Source organism: Oncorhynchus kisutch, unplaced genomic scaffold (assembly GCF_002021735.2).
Source record: "Oncorhynchus kisutch isolate 150728-3 unplaced genomic scaffold, Okis_V2 scaffold1207, whole genome shotgun sequence".
NCBI classification, from domain to species: Eukaryota; Metazoa; Chordata; class Actinopteri; order Salmoniformes; family Salmonidae; genus Oncorhynchus; species Oncorhynchus kisutch.
Genome location: NW_022263152.1, coordinates 27,518 through 45,394, shown reverse-complemented (window position 1 = coordinate 45,394; position 17,877 = coordinate 27,518). Strand labels below are relative to the sequence as shown.

General features: G+C 44.7%; 1 protein-coding gene across 6 annotated transcripts in view; it reads left to right on the top strand.

The window, feature by feature from the left end:
• The first annotated feature begins 633 nt into the window (after positions 1–633).
• LOC109883634 (semaphorin-6D) overlaps positions 634–17,877 on the top strand; it is a 43,568-nt gene continuing 26,324 nt past the window's right edge. For 2 of the 6 annotated variants that reach the window (XM_031817938.1, XM_031817936.1), the window contains exons 1-3: positions 634–750; positions 15,786–15,962; positions 17,094–17,266. In XM_031817938.1, coding sequence (XP_031673798.1) covers positions 15,851–15,962; positions 17,094–17,266 — 285 coding nt within the window. In that variant the 5' untranslated portion in view covers positions 634–750; positions 15,786–15,850. Of the gene's footprint in view, positions 751–798; positions 1,394–15,785; positions 15,963–17,093; positions 17,267–17,877 lie in introns of those variants that run through there. The other 4 variants (XM_031817940.1, XM_031817939.1, XM_031817937.1 and 1 more) reach the window with 3 other exon arrangements.

The window sequence follows — 17,877 nt, the reverse complement described above, 5'->3', positions numbered from 1 at the left end:
GTGTGTGTGCATTGTTGTTAGATCAGGGCATTACTTACTGGTGTGTTAAAGACAAATGTTTAAATCCATCAGCATCGTTGCGTGATGCACACATTTACTGTGGGATCCATTTGTGGAATGGCAGAAAGGGTACACATGGGTAAAGTACATGAATAACGATGTCTACGTTTCATACATAACCATGCATTTGGTCTATTGCATTCAACAACTGCAAGTTGGTGTAGAATGGTCATAGCATTAGGCTAGCTGTAGTCCAGTATAGCAGACTGGAGTTAAATGGTTTAAAGATAGTTCCTTTCTCAGCAAGTCCCCCTTTCCCCTCCAAAAACAATTCTGCTGAAAATATTTACCAAGGGCTTCACTTACTGGCTGTGGGGGATGGGAGAAAGGAGAGGGGGGCAAGGCAGGGTCATGTGGGAAGGTGGGGGCCTCTCTCTTCTCTTTCTTTTCTCTCTCGTAGGAAAGAAAGCTGTCGGGGAGGGAGAGTCTCCAAAACCCACAGCCCTGGAGAGAGAGACGCGGAGAGGGAGAGAGATGTGGGAGGGACTGAAGCGAGAGCTCGGCCTATTGGAAGACAGGCAGAGCGCTGTGTGATGGATTGACTCAGTATGGATCGAGTTACACCATTTGCCGTGCATTAGATTGTTTTTCTGGCTGCCCACTGCAAGCTAACAGCGACCAGTTGGACTATTCGTGATTTTGTGATTGTATAGAAACTAAAAAGGATTTTTTTTAAATATACCCGATGAGGTGAGTTTATTCTTTAAATCAGCAACGAGCAGCGAAAGTGCCCTTGCAAACTGAAGGGGAAAGGTTGTATTTGTTGCAAACTGAGTCGGCTTGTAGGGCTGCCCTGCACAAGTGGTGAATACTACAGAAATAGTTGTCGACTGGGCTATTTATACATGGGCTTTCTTCGTATGGGTTGCAGCCTATATAATCATAGTTTATAAAACATTATCGTTCTGCTTGTATCTCTTTTGCCTGATTTGTTCTATGTGCGCGCTCAGGGCTGAACGGAAAGCGCACGTCTCTTATTTACGTTTTCCCTCTGGTTTAAAAGTTAATAGTAAAGGGGGTGGGGAATGAACGTACGAGGGGACTGTAGCGCTATTTGATCACGGTTGAGCTTTGAAGATCAGTAAGCATTGAGCCGGGCCCAAGGACGCAGATAGAGAAGGAGAAGTCCGCGACTCTGAATTAATGTCCGCGGTCCGCGACTGGAAAAGAGAAGTGTGGAGACCATATGGCACTGGGAATAAGGAATTATATACGTTTATAACTCCACCAAATGGAATTATTATAATGGATGAACGTTATAGGGAATATAGCCTTCATTGGGACTGGAAGGAGATCTGCAATACGCTTTCATGAATCATTTTGGAACCACAAGGTAGGTTATTAGTGTTCATAATAAACCGTTTGAAAAGTGGGTAAAATAGGTTTGTTAAAATATATTTTCTTCTTCTAATTGGGCATTGGACTTTCTGTTAATTATCTAGACTACATTTGTTTGACTGTAGTTTTCGTCCTATAGAGATTGGTACAGAATTCACAATAGATTTCAGAAAACAGCACTTTATTGTTGGAGTGAATAAAGTAATCGCGTAATTAGTTTGTTGTCCTCTCATGGATAGATGAGCAAATACACATCATTATATTTAGAGAGAATAAAATAGTTCACTATTGTTCTAATACTGTGGCGCAGATAAGATGGATGAGCCCTGATTGTTGATTTAAAGCGCAGGTGAGAGAAGCGTTTCTCACATTGTGTTGGGGTCGTGACGGTGTATAGGCATGTAAGCAATGGCAATAAGATGTGAACTTTCACATTCTCACACCGTGGACTTCTGGTACTCATCAACAGAACATGACCAGCGAAATTGCACCTTCATTGTGATTGTGAAACGAGATATTTTATTCGTTATTGGCGTTAGGTTGGATAGGTAGGCGACTACGTGTTATCCAATGGTTCATTTCATTTTGTCGTTAGATTGTATTTTAGTAAGATACAGGTCTAAACATGTTGGTAAATAGGGATTGTTGATTAGTCTAAATAAATCAGTGTTTCCTGTGAAGTAATCAGCCTTCGTTCCGTCCGCCGTGGTAGGGACCTTTTAGTGAATGCGCCCGCCTCGGAGCCCATCCCTGCATCCATGCATTAGTGGAACAATCAATTCTCTCCTCTCCCCATTACTGGTGTGTCACTCCTCTGCTCTCCCTCACGTCTTTGTTGTCTTTCGCATTTCATGTGGAGTATAAAGGTTAGCACAGATCAATGTTGAATGCGTTCCCTCCCAGCCGGGACAATAGGTGTTGTGGAGCCGGGATGTGGCTTGGGTCCACCGGCACTAGAAAGCTCCCCCCACACACTCTCCCTGGCCTGCCCTGTCCGCTAGGGTAAATAGCCAGATTGTTCCGCAGCTCTGGATCCCTGAACATCTGTGTTGTAATCCAGTGAGAGGATGAATGGGTTAAGGTTAGGGGGAGTTGGGGTGCGGTAGTGTAGGGGTTAACGTCGGAGAATGAATCGGCGCTATAGAGTCAGCTAATTGAATGACAGCCGTGGAAGGACTGTCGGGAAGATAAGTTATTCAAGTCAATATTCACACGCTGTATGTTGTGTTTAGGAGGGCCACGCCTCGTTTAGTTAGACACATTATTTAGGTCAAATTAGCAAATAGTTGATGCCATTCTGATTTTTATGTGACATACACAATATCACAAGAACTAGATTGTTTTTGTGACTGAAATGATATGGAAAGTTGAATATAATTGTAAACCCTTGTTTTAAGGGCAAATGTAATCCAGTAAAATGATTCCCCATTCACCCTGGTCAATAGTAGCAGGTCTACAGGGTGTCCAGGCTCAAACCCATCAATATAGCAATATATTCAGGAATATGTTGGTGCTGAATTTGCATATAGCAGCAACTTGAACAGTTGACTTACATTAAGTGATTTACAGTAAACACATATATTCAGTATATGGCCCATGCTGGAATCTAACCCACTCTGGTGTTGCCAGTACCAAGCCCACTCTGGTGATGCCAGTACCAAACCCACTCTGGTGATGCCAGTACCAAACCCACTCTGGTGTTGCCAGTACCAAACCCACTCTGGTGTTGCCAGTACCAAACCCACTCTGGTGATGCCAGTACCAAACCCACTCTGGTGTTGCCAGTACCAAACCCACTCTGGTGTTGCCAGTACCAAACCCACTCTGGTGATGCCAGTACCAAACCCACTCTGGTGTTGCCAGTACCAAACCCACTCTGGTGTTGCCAGTACCAAACCCACTCTGGTGTTGCCAGTACCAAACCCACTCTGGTGTTGCCAGTACCAAACCCACTCTGGTGTTGCCAGTACCAAACCCACTCTGGTGTTGCGCCAGTACCAAACCCACTCTGGTGTTGCCAGTACCAAACCCACTCTGGTGTTGCCAGTACCAAACCCACTCTGGTGTTGCGCCAGTACCAAACCCACTCTGGTGTTGCGCCAGTACCAAACCCACTCTGGTGTTGCGCCAGTACCAAACCCACTCTGGTGTTGCCAGTACCAAACCCACTCTGGTGTTGCCAGTACCAAACCCACTCTGGTGTTGCCAGTACCAAACCCACTCTGGTGTTGCCAGTACCAAACCCACTCTGGTGATGCCAGTACCAAACCCACTCTGGTGATGCCAGTACCAAACCCACTCTGGTGTTGCCAGTACCAAACCCACCCTGGTGATGCCAGTACCAAACCCACTCTGGTGTTACCAGTACCAAACCCACTCTGGTGTTGCCGGGTACCAAACCCACTCTGGTGTTGCCAGTACCAAGCACACTCTGGTGTTGCCAGTACCAAACCCACCCTGGTGATGCCAGTACCAAACCCACTTTGGTGTTGCCAGTACCAAACCCACTCTGGTGTTGCCAGTACCAAACCCACTCTGGTGTTGCCAGTACCAAACCCACTCTGGTGTTGCCAGTACCAAACCCACTCTGGTGTTGCGCCAGTACCAAACCCACTCTGGTGTTGCCAGTACCAAACCCACTCTGGTGTTGCCAGTACCAAACCCACTATGGTGTTGCCAGTACCAAACCCACTCTGGTGTTGCCAGTACCAAACCCACTCTGGTGTTGCCAGTACCAAACCCACCCTGGTGTTGCCAGTACCAAACCCACTCTGGTGTTTCCCTACATAGTAATATTGTGCTGAATATGAAATTAACCAACGTTAACTCCTTTAATCAACTCCACGACTACTAACCCCCAGAGAGTTGGACAGTGAAGGGCCACTACTACTAACCCCCAGAGAGTTGGACAGTGAAGGGCCACTACTACTAACCCTAACCCCCAGAGAGTTGGACAGTGAAGGGCCACTACTACTAACCCTAACCCCCAGAGAGTTGGACAGTGAAAGGCCGCTACTACTAACCCCCAGAGAGTTGGACAGTGAAGGGCCACTACTACTAACCCACAGAGAGTTGGACAGTGAAGGGCCACTACTACTAACCCTAACCCCCAGAGAGTTGGACAGTGAAGGGCCACTACTACTAACCCTAACCCCCAGAGAGTTGGACAGTGAAGGGCCACTACTACTAACCCCCAGAGAGTTGGACAGTGAAGGGCCACTACTACTAACCCCCAGAGAGTTGGACAGTGAAGGGCCACTACTACTAAGCCTAACCCCCAGAGAGTTGGACAGTGAAAGGCCGCTACTACTAACCCTAACCCCCAGAGAGTTGGACAGTGAAGGGCCACTACTACTAACCCCCAGAGAGTTGGACAGTGAAGGGCCACTGCTACTAACCCCCAGAGAGTTGGACAGTGAAGGGCCACTACTACTAACCCCCAGAGAGTTGGACAGTGAAGGGCCACTACTACTAACCCCAGAGGGTTGGACAGTGAAGGGCCACTACTACTAAGCCTAACCCCCAGAGAGTTGGACAGTGAAGGGCCACTACTACTAACCCTAACCCCCAGAGAGTTGGACAGTGAAGGGCCACTACTACTAACCCTAACCCCCAGAGAGTTGGACAGTGAAAGGCCGCTACTACTAACCCCCAGAGAGTTGGACAGTGAAGGGCCACTACTACTAACCCACAGAGAGTTGGACAGTGAAGGGCCACTACTACTAACCCTAACCCCCAGAGAGTTGGACAGTGAAGGGCCACTACTACTAACCCTAACCCCAGAGAGTTGGACAGTGAAGGGCCACTACTACTAACCCCCAGAGAGTTGGACAGTGAAGGGCCACTACTACTAACCCCCAGAGAGTTGGACAGTGAAGGGCCACTACTACTAAGCCTAACCCCCAGAGAGTTGGACAGTGAAGGGCCACTACTACTAACCCTAACCCCCAGAGAGTTGGACAGTGAAGGGCCACTACTACTAACCCTAACCCCCAGAGAGTTGGACAGTGAAAGGCCGCTACTACTAACCCTAACCCCCAGAGAGTTGGACAGTGAAGGGCCACTACTACTAACCCCCAGAGAGTTGGACAGTGAAGGGCCACTGCTACTAACACCCAGAGAGTTGGACAGTGAAGGGCCACTACTACTAACCCCCAGAGAGTTGGACAGTGAAGGGCCACTACTACTAACCCCCAGAGAGTTGGACAGTGAAGGGCCACTACTACTAAGCCTAACCCCCAGAGAGTTGGACAGTGAAGGGCCACTACTACTAACCCTAACCCCCAGAGAGTTGGACAGTGAAGGGCCACTACTACTAACCCTAACCCCCAGAGAGTTGGACAGTGAAAGGCCGCTACTACTAACCCCCAGAGAGTTGGACAGTGAAGGGCCACTACTACTAACCCACAGAGAGTTGGACAGTGAAGGGCCACTACTACTAACCCTAACCCCCAGAGAGTTGGACAGTGAAGGGCCACTACTACTAACCCTAACCCCCAGAGAGTTGGACAGTGAAGGGCCACTACTACTAACCCCCAGAGAGTTGGACAGTGAAGGGCCACTACTACTAACCCCCAGAGAGTTGGACAGTGAAGGGCCACTACTACTAAGCCTAACCCCCAGAGAGTTGGACAGTGAAGGGCCACTACTACTAACCCTAACCCCCAGAGAGTTGGACAGTGAAGGGCCACTACTACTAACCCTAACCCCCAGAGAGTTGGACAGTGAAAGGCCGCTACTACTAACCCTAACCCCCAGAGAGTTGGACAGTGAAGGGCCACTACTACTAACCCCCAGAGAGTTGGACAGTGAAGGGCCACTACTACTAACCCTAACCCCCAGAGAGTTGGACAGTGAAGGGCCACTACTACTAACCCTAACCCCCCAGAGAGTTGGACAGTGAAAGGCCACTATTACTAACCCCCAGAGAGTTGGACAGTGTTAGGGGCGGTAGCTCCATTGTACAGCCCAGCCCAAAGCCTCTATTGTTCCTGTCACACCTGCAGCTCTGGCCTTTGTGCTTCACTACAGCTGAACTACCATGGAGCCTTTCTCTTCTTACAATCCCCCTCTCACCAAGGTATATGGAAAGAGCGAGTAAAGGAGACAAGGAGAGAGACAACTGTCTTTCTCCTCTTATACCCATCTACACACGAAAGGAAAGAAAGAGGGAGGAAAGGAGACAAGGAGAGAGACAACTGTCTTTCTCCTCTTATACCCCTCTACACACGAAAGGAAAGAAAGAGGGAGGAAAGGAGACAAGGAGAGAGACAACTGTCTTTCTCCTCTTATACCCCTCTACACACGAAAGGAAAGAAAGAGGGAGGAAAGGAGACAAGGAGAGAGACAACTGTCTTTCTCCTCTTATACCCATCTACACACGAAAGGAAAGAAAGAGGGAGGAAAGGAGACAAGGAGAGAGACAACTGTCTTTCTCCTCTTATACCCCTTATACCTCTACACACAAAAGGAAAGAAAGAGGGAGGAAAGGAGGGAAGTAGAGAGGAGGGAGGGATGGTGTGAGGTGGCACAGCCTTCTTTCTTTGCCAACTCTCTCTGTAGCAACAAGTCAGGCTCTTCAGATGTAATCCTCAGTAAATACTGTGATGACTGGCTCATGTTGTTATTGAAGAGAAGGAGAGGGAGCAGTAAGGGTTTCTCTAGTCTGCTCTGATGGAGGTCTGCTAATCGCCTGGCTGCTCGGTCACAAACTGATTACTTTCCCAAAGCCCTGATGAGGACAACAAAGTTATTTAGTACATCCAATTTGGCATGGCTGCACACACACATGCACGCACGTAGGCAAGCACACACACACACGCGTGTAGTCAGGCAGACACTTGCACACACACAGGGAATGCTACTAGTAAAATGTAATTGTATTCAGTGAAGTCCAGTAGAAGTAATACTACAGTTTGTACTGAGGTTATCTGATTTCCTCTACGTTGTGTGTATGGCTGTGTGTTTTTGGTTTTACTATACTTGTGGAGACCAGAAGCCCTCACAAGGATACTAAAACAATTCAAATTTGGACAAGTGGGGACAATTCGATGGTCTCCACAAGGAAAAAATATATTTTAGGCTTAGGGGTTAGGTTTAGGGGTACAATTAGGTTTAGGATTAGAAATGGGGTTTGGGATTAGGGTTAAGGGTTTAAAGGTTAGGTTAAAGGTTAGGGAAAATATGATTTTTAATGTAAATAAATTCTTTGATCCCCACAAGTATAGTAAAACGTGTGTGTGTGTGTGTAACATAGGGCTGGGCTCGGTTGCCCTGGAGCAGCATCTATTGTTCAGTGGTGTTCTATTCACCCTGGTCATACTGATGGAGGGGTATTTACAACAACACACAGGGTGGGGTCATGGGGGTTACATTACTGCAGTCTTATTGTGTACCACACTTGATTGGGCCAATTCCTCCACAGCCCCAGTTGTACTGACCTGCAGGAGAAGAGACTGCTCTGGTGTTGTTTCTACAGGCAGAATGGGAACAGCGGGAGGGGAGGGAGTGAGAGAATAGAATGAGAGAAGGAGGGTAGGGAGAGAGAGCGAGAATAGAAAGATGGATGGACATGGACAGAGAAAATGAGAGAGAGAGAAATAACTATACATACAGTATGTCCAACAATCACAGAAGCTGGACTAAATATACAGTACCAGTCAACAGTACCAGTCAACAGAACCAGTCAACAGTACCAGTCAACAGTACCAGTCAACAGAACCAGTCAACAGAACCAGTCAACAGTACCAGTCAACAGTTTGGACACACCTACTCTTTCAACGGTTTTTCTTTATTTTTACTATTTTCTACATTGTAGAATAATAGTGAAGACATCAAAACTATGAAATAACACATATGGAATCATGTAGTAACCAAAAAAATGTTAAACCAATTAAAATATATATTTAACAAAGTAGCCACCCTTTGCCTTGAGGAAAGCTTTGCACACTCTTGATATTCCCTCAACCAGCTTCACCTGGAATGCTTTTCCAACAGTCTTGAAGGAGTTCACATATATGATGAGCACTTGTTTCCTTCACTCTGCTGTCCAACTCATCCCAAACTATCTCAATTGGGTTGAGGTTGGGTGATTGTGGAGGGCAGGTCATCTGATGCAGCACTCCATCACTCTCCTTCTTGGTCAAATAGCCCAAATAGCCTGGAAGTGTGTTGGGTCATTGTCCTGTTGAAAAACAAATGATAGTCCCACTAAGAGAAAACCAGATGGGATGGCATATCACTGCATAATTCTGTGGTAGCCATGCTGGTTGTGTGTCTTGAATTCTAAATAAATCACAGACAGTGTCACCACCAAAGCACCCCCACATCATCACACCTCCTCCTCCATGCTTCACGGTGGGAACCACACATGCGGAGATCATCCACGGTGGTTGGAACCACAATCTCAAATTTGGACTCATCAGACCAAAGGACAGATTTCCACTGGTCTAATGTCCATTGCTCGTGTTTCTTGGCCCAAGCAAGTCTCTTCTTCTTATTGGTGTCCTTTTGTAGCGGTTTCTGTGCAGCAATTTGACCCTGAAGGCCTGATTCACACAGTCTCCTCTGAACAGTTGATGTTGAGATGTGTCTGTTACTTGAACTCTGTGAAGCATTTATTTGGGCTGCAATTTCTAAGGTTGGTAACTCTAATGAACTTATCATCTGCAGCAGAGTAACTCTGGCTCTTCCTTTCCTGTGGCGGTCCTCATGAGAGCCAGTTTCATAGCGCTTGATGGTTTTTGCAACTGCACCTGAAGAAACGTTCAAAGTTCTTTACATTTTCCGGATTGACTGACCTTCATGTCTTAAAGTTATGTCATTTCTCTTTGCTTATTTAAGTTGTTCTTGCCATAATATGGACTTGGTCTTTACCAAATAGGGCTATCTTCTGTATACCAACCCTACCTTGTCCCAACACAACTGATCGGCTCAAACACATTAACAAGAAAATAAATTCCACAAATACTTTGAACAAGGCACACCTGTTAATTGAAATGCATGCCATACCTCTTGAATCTGGTTGGCAGAATGCCAAGAGTGTGCAAAGTTGTCATCAAGGCAAAGAGTGGCTACTTTGAAGAATCTCAAATATAAAATATATTTATTTTTGTTTAACACTTATTTGGTTACTACATGATGCCACATGTGATATTTCATAGTTCTGATGTCTTCACTATTATTATACAATGTAGAAAATAGTAAAAGTAAAGAAAAACTCTTGAATGAGTGGGTGTTGTTTAAACCTTTGACAGGTATTGATATATATATGCAGAGAGAGGAAGTCCTGTCCACACTGATTGCTGCTCCCAGTCTGTAAGTTCTCTGTTAATAACCTTGTGCTACTTACAACTTTACCACAATGTAGGTGTTGGTCAGGTTCTGTGATTGAAACACTGCAACTAGAACAAGCTTCATAGGGCAACTTGGTGCAGATCCTGCCAATAACAAACAACCAGCCAACAACCCCCGCCACACACACACACACACACATACACACACTATACTTACGCACACACCCTCCTCTTGGTGTTTAAACAGCGCGAGTCTGAGCCAACAACATCAGCAGTGGGAGAGTGATTGTAGGATACTGAAAAGCCCGTAATAACAGACAGAGAGAGGAGAGAGAGAGAAGGAGGGGGAAGGCTGAACAGGACAGAGTTGCGTGACTAGCTCTATTCCTGCGTCTCAGGGACTGTCGAGCCCCCCCCCCCCCCCCCACACACACACACACACACACAAACACTCGGCAGGGTAGGAATAGGATAGTGAATAGGGAACATGCTAGGTTGGCCTCAGATTGAGGGTAATTTTAGCAGGCTGACCCCTCCATGTCTCCCCTTCCTCTCCCTCTCTGTTCTGTTTTACATTAGAGCTGCTCAGGAACAACTGCTGCTCCACCGCTAGGCATCATGGGAAGTTACAGCCCAAGTGTTCCACAATAACAGAGAGAGAGAGTCTTGAAAGAAAAGAAAAAGAGAGAGGATAGGGAATGAAGGAAGGGAGAAAAAGAGAGGATAGGGAAGGAAGGGAGAAAAAGAGAGAGGATAGGGAATGAAGGAAGGGAGAAAAAGAGAGAGGATAGGGAATGAAGGAAGGGAGAAAAAGAGAGAGGATAGGGAATGAAGGAATGGAGAAAAAGAGAGAGGATAGGGAATGAAGGAGGGGAGAAAAAGAGAGAGGATAGGGAATGAAGGAAGGGAGAAAAAGAGAGAGGATAGGGAATGAAGCAGGGGAGAAAAAGAGAGAGGATAGGGAATGAAGGAAGGGAGAAAAAGAGAGAGGATAGGGAATGAAGGAAGGGAGAAAAAGAGAGAGGATAGGGAATGAAGGAAGGGAGAAAAAGAGAGGATAGGGAATGAAGGAAGGGAGAAAAAGAGAGGATAGGGAATGAAGGAAGGGAGAAAAGAGAGGATAGGGAATGAAGGAAGGGAGAAAAAGAGAGAGGATAGGGAATGAAGGAAGGGAGAAAAAGAGAGGATAGGGAATGAAGGAAGGGAGAAAAGAGAAAGGATAGGGAATGAAGGAAGGGAGAAAAAGGGAAGGGATAGGGAAGGAAGGGAGGAAGGGAAAAAAAGAGAGAGAGGATAGGGAATGAAGGAAGGGAGAAAAAGAGAGAGAGGATAGGGAATGAAGGAAGGGAGAAAAAGAGAGAGAGGATAGGGAATGAAGGAAGGGAGAAAAAGAGAGAGAGGATAGGGAATGAAGGAAGGGAGAAAAAGAGAAGGGATAGGGAATGAAGGAAGGGAGAAAAAGGGAGAAAAAGAGAGAGGATAGGGAATGAAGGAAGGGAGAAAAAGAGAGAGGATAGGGAATGAAGGAAGGGAGAAAAAGGGAAGGGATAGGGAAGGAAGGAAGGAAGAAAAAGAGAAGGGATAGGGAAGGAAGGAAGGGAGAAAAAGAGAAGGGATAGGGAATGAAGGAAGGGAGAAAAAGAGAGAGGATAGGGAATGAAGGAAGGGCGAAAAAGAGAAGGGATAGGGAATGAAGGAAGGGAGAAAAAGAGAGAGAGGATAGGGAATGAAGGAAGGGAGAAAAAGAGAAGGGATAGGGAATGAAGGAAGGGAGAAAAAGAGAAGGGATAGGGAAGGAAGGGAGAAAAAGAGAAGGGATAGGGAATGAAGGAAGGGAGAAAAAGAGAAGGGATAGGGAAGGAAGGGAGAAAAAGAGAGAGGATAGGGAATGAAGGAAGGGAGAAAAAGAGAGCGCTAGAAAGAAGAAAGAAAGGAAAAATAAATAAAAATAATCCTTAACATGGGAGATGAATGATTTACCTGTGAATAAATGATTAACCGGTGAAAGGAGCCTTGTTGTATCTTGAGGCAGCCCTGAGGCAGTATAGTAATGTTCATATCATTTTCCCAGGGTTGATACTTTATTGATTGTATCTGTATTCATTGTTTTCTTCTTAGAGATTTAATTGTCAGTTGTTGTCTCGAGAACCATCTTGGACAACTTTTTGGAATTGATTTGAAGGTCTGAATTGTAGGGAGAGTAACAACCGCAGCGGGGATATTGCCAGATTTTGGCAATTAAGCTAGCATGCTAGCTGTTCTGGTAAACTTCCAGGCATTGTGCTAATGCTAGTTAGCAACAACTGGTGAAACTACAGTGCATTCAGAAAGTATTCACAGCGCTAGACCTTTTCTACATTTTGTTGTGTTACAGCCTGAATTTAAAATGTGTTCATTTGAGATTTGGTGTCACTGATCTCCACACGGTAAATACCCCATAATGTCAAAGTGTTATGATTTTAGAAATGTTTACAAATGAATTCAAACTGAACAGCTGAAATGTCTTCAGTCAATAAGTATTCAACTCTTTTGTTAAGGCAAGGCTAAATAAGTTCAAGAGTAAAAATGTGCTCAACAAGTCACATAATAAGTTGCATGGACTCACTCTGTGTGCAATAACAGCGTTTAAATGACTACCCCATCTCTGTACCCCACACATACAATCAGGTGCGCACCTTCGGTTTTAGAAGTGGGGGAACATAACTTGTGTTTTTTAAATGTTTTTTTATCCAGTCGGATAAACACTCCAAACAACCTACCTGACCACATGGTCCTGGAGCACACACACGGTGCCTCGTTGTTGGACCACATGGTCCTGGAGCACACACACGGTGCCTCGTTGTTGGACCACATGGTCCTGGAGCACACACACGGTGCCTCGTTGTTGGACCACATGGTCCTGGAGCACACACACGGTGCCTCGTTGTTGGACCACATGGTCCTGGAGCACACACACGGTGCCTCGTTGTTGGACCACATGGTCCTGGAGCACACACACGGTGCCTCGTTGTTGGACCACCTGGTCCTGGAGCACACACACGGTGCCTCGTTGTTGGACCACATTCCAATGATAACACACGGTGCCTCGTTGTTGGACCACATTCCAATGATAAAACGGGGGTGAAAGATGCGCACCTGCATACAATTATATGTAAGGTCCCTCAGTCGAGCAGTGATTTTCAAGCACAGATTCAACCACAAAGACCAGGGAAGGAAACTGCGTAGGGATTTCACCATGAGGCCAATGGTGACTTTAAAACAGTTACAGTGTTTAAAATGTCTGTAGAATCAGATAACGGAGGATGGATCAACAACATTGTAGTTACTCCACAATACTAACATAAATGATAGAGTGAAAAGAAGGAAGCCTGTACAGAATAGGCAGTAAGGAAGGCACTTAAAATAATACTGCAAAGAAAATTGGCAAAGAAATAAACGTTTTGTCCTGAATACAAAGTGTTATGTTTGGAGCAAATCCAACACATCACTAAGTACCACTCTTCATATTTTTAAGCATGGTGGTGGCTGCATCATGTTATGGGTATGCTTGTCATCGGCAAGGACTAGGGAGTTTTTTTAGGATAAAAATAAATGGAATAGAGCTAAGCACTGGTAAAGCACTGGCAAAATCATATAGGAAAACTTTTCTAACAGACACTGGGAGACAAATTCAACTTTTAGCAGGACAATGACCTAAAACACAAGGCCAAATATACACTGGAGTTGCTTACCAAGATGACATTGAATGTTGCTAAGTGACCTAGTTACAGTTTTGACTTAAATCGGCATGAAAATCCATGGCAAAACTTGAAAATATCTGTCTAGCAATGATCAAGAACCGACTTGATCATTTTTTTAAAGAATAATGGGCAAATATTGTACAATCCAGGTAAGCAAAGCTCTTGGAGATTTACCCAGGAAGACTCACACCTGTAATCACTGCCACATGTGATTCTAACATGTATTGATTTAGGGGGTTGAATACTTACTTAGTGGTTTATTTTCCATATATATATATATATATGGAAAATAAACCACGAAGTATATATATATATATATATATATATATATATATACTTATATTTTCTTCCATTTTGTCATCACAGAGTATTTTGTGTAGATCATTGAATAATTTTTTTTAAATCCATTTTAATCCCACTTTGTAACACAACAACATTTGGAAAAAGTCAAGGGGCGTGGATAGTTTCTGAAGGAACGGTACCTTCGTCTTCCTTCAAACTGCATGCAGAGACATACAGATTGTACCCATGAGCTCATCTGACTCTGGGTAAGTAGAAAAAGGTCTTAATTGCCAATATCTCACATTACCCCTTTAAGTAGCTAAAGCAGCATGTCCCCATGTAGTTGTCTCTACTTGTCTCTCTTTCTCCACTATATCAATTCCTCTTCTTCACTGATTAGGGTGAGGGATGAAATTACTGACAGTTGCAGATCAGTGAATCATTCGTTATAGATCTATGAATCGTTCTATATAGACTATATGAATTGTTCGGTATGGATCAGTGAATCATTTGTTTATGGGATATCCTGTAGCCAGCCTCATCAATGTGTGTTCGATCATCAGAGATCTTTCTGCTCTGATTCTTTCTGCTCTGATTTTCAGAACTCTAATTTCTCCACTAAAACCAGTAATTGAAGAGAAGAGCAGATCTGCTCTGCCAGCTGGCACTGGGCTGGTTGTGCAGTAGTGCATGTGTACCTCCATAGTGGCTGGTGATGCATCACTGTCAGTCATACAGCATGGTTTGACTCTCTCTGTCTCTGTCATCACCACAGTGATATAACTCTCCTCAGGCCACTTTAACAGCCACATAGATACCATAGATCCAAGGCTGTGTGTATTCAGCCAGCTAACAGTATTAGACAGGGAGAGTAGATTTAGTCTGCAGTGTGTTGATTGTTCCATCCGACCCCCTGCAGACATCCTCATTCTCATTGGTCATCTGTGCTGCTCTAACGATGACATCTAATATTTCTTAGATCTAAAGATATAATATAATGCTCCATAGGTAAACTGCTGTGGTGTGTTAACCTATAGAGGCTGTTGTAGTTAGTATAATAGTTCATATAGGTGAACATGTATATAAGCCTAGTGAGGCATACATCCTGACTGGATCAATCAGATACTAATGGGCTGGCCAGACAGACACACCGGCTGCTGCCAGTTAGCTCTGCTCTGAAGCAGGTGGACCTTGGGCTAATTGAAAACGTGTCAATACTGGTTTGCGTGTGTGTGGCTGTGTGTGCGTGCATGTGCGCAAAGAGATGACGTGCTCATCAGTGGTACTCTGGGATACTCTGCTTGTGTGCACACTTTTGTGTGTGTGTGTCTCAGTGTGCTGCTGGCTAATCCATCCCCGTGTGTGTGTGCGTGTGTGTGTGTGTGTCTAGTGGTAAATTGTGTATATCCGTTCAGACTGTCCACATGAATAATTTGTTTGTCTTATAAATATTTGACTGGACGTTCATTAATATGCACACACGTCGTCTCTAAAGGGCTGCCCTCACACACACACACACACACACACACACACACACACACACACACACACACACACACACACACACACACACACACACACACACACACACACACACACACACACACACACTAGCTGATCAGGCCGTCCGAGGTACTGCTCATGTCATAAATGATCTCAACTTGAAACCACTAAACATTCAATCATGTGATCTACAATAGACCTGGGTACAATAGTCCCTGGTAAAAGGGGTTCAGAGAGAGCGAGAGAATGAGAGAGAAATGGTGTGTGTGTGTGTGTGTGTGTGTGTGTGTGTGTGTGTGTGTGTGTGTGTGTGTGTGTGTGTGTGTGTGTGTGTGTGTGTGTGTGTGTGTGTGTGTGTGTGTGTGTGTGTGTGTGTGTGTGTGTGTGTGTGTGTGTGTGAGAGAGAGAGATATAGAGAGCGATTACAGAAAATGACAGAGGAAAATATAATTTTCTTTGGTGATTTAGAATATACAGGTATTTGGTGTCAATACTGAAATCTGTTAGTTCTGGACTTTCCTGACCATGTGTGTATCTGTATTTCATGACTGATCGTCTCTGTTTCCAGGTAACATCTTGTTGGGTGAGAACCAGGCAGGAAGGAGTGGTCTCAGACCAAAAGCAGCAACAGTCATGGTTTGGAGAGCAGGCCTTCTGCTCAGCATACTGCTAGCTACAGCCACACACACCATGTCTGCCAGCTTCCCAGAGGACAGTATACCCCTGGACGCTGTCGATGCACACTGTGAGTACACACACGCTGCACGTACACACACACTCAGGTTAGTCTCACTCACAAGACAGCAGCATCATGTCTCAGTACAATTTAATTTCCAATCAGCTTTTCTGCTGCACCCTGTTGTCATGAATTATGTGTCCCATTGTCCTGCATGTATCAGTGAATAGTGTATTGATGGTGTACTGTAAGGTCTACATGGTAATGTAATGTGTATCAGTGAATAGTGTATTGATGGTGTACTGTAAGGTCTTCATGGTAATGTCATGTGTATCAGTGAATAGTGTATTGATGGTGTACTGTAAGGTATTCATGGTAATGTAATGTGCTGACTGATCAGACATAGTATGCCCTGTATAAAATCAATCCTGTCCATCGTCAGCTCAGGCATTAACTAGATTCCCTTCCTCTGTGATGTACACAGGGAATACAAAGACTGCTGATCTGGCATACCATAACTCTCTCTCTCACTCTCACTCAGTCTTGTATAACTAACCTTGGGGGGACGCACAATTCAGTCCCATTCAAAAACCTATTTTCCAAAAACTAAACCTTAACCCTAACTGTAACCTGAACCTAAACTAAACCCTAGCTACTAACCCTAAACCTTAACCCTAACCCTAACTGTAACCTGAACCTAAACCCTAACTACTAACCCTAAACCTTAACCCTAACTGTAACCTGAACCTAAACTAAACCCTGGCTACTAACCCTAAACCTTAACCCTAACTGTAACCTGAACCTAAACCCTAACTACTAACCCTAAACCTTAACCCTAACTGTAACCTGAACCTAAACTAAACCCTGGCTACTAACTCTAACTGTAACCTGAACCTAAACTAAACCTAAACGACTAACCCTAAATCTTAACCCTAAATTCCCTAGAAATGGCATTTGACCTTGTGGGGACCAACAAAATTCTGTTTGTTTACTATTCCTGAGGCGACCACCGTGCTGTATCAGCAGCCTGAATTACACTACTGAGACATTTCTATAAAGCTGTAACACACAACATGTTTACGCTTAATCAATAACCTGATTGATAGTGTGTGTCCCTCAGAGCCAGTGTGTGTGTGTGTGTAGCACTCTGAAAGCTTACATGTGCGTGATCTCTAACTAACGTGTGTATGTGTGTTTCAGTCTCGCGGCAGTACCCAGTGTTCCGAGGTCGTCCGTCGGGGAACGAGTCACAGCACAGACTGGACTTCCAACTGATGACCAAGATACAGGATACACTGTTCATCGCTGGCAGAGACCAGGTGTATCTAGTGAGTCTCCGAGAATCCTACAGGAATGAGATCATTCCCTACAGGGTAAGTCTGCCTGTCTTTGAGTTTGTCTGTCTGTCTAACCACAAGTTACTCACTGAGTTACACACTGAGTTTTCTGTAGAAAAAACTACCTCATCAATCACATAATTAACAGGCTATAAATGAGAGTGGACATTGTTCTTTCTATAAATAATGGGGCCAATGTGTGACATTGGGATCAACATTTCAAAGTGGTTTGAAACTAAAATAAAATGTTTTTTCAAAGATGAAATAGATTGGATGCATACATGGTGTTGTTTCGGTAGCCTATGTGGTTGACGCAGGGATACATAATAAAGCCATGAATAATGGTAGCATTAATCTCACCATCCCTGGTTTAATAATGAGAAAGTGACCAAAAAACAGGTTCCTTTTTAATGGAAGACTTTGTATGGGAAGCCAACAGATGTCTTCATAATAACTGCACATGGTTTTACCAACAGAGTACTGCAACACCCTTCAATTGAATTCCATTGAAACGGTGGGAAACTGTGGCCACATTTCTCACAAAAACGGATCAAAAATGAAATCCCAGATAATTATAAGGGAGCAGGGGAACTTATCAATGGGCTACAAGAATTACAAATCATTTTCAAGCACCAGATTTTCAAGGT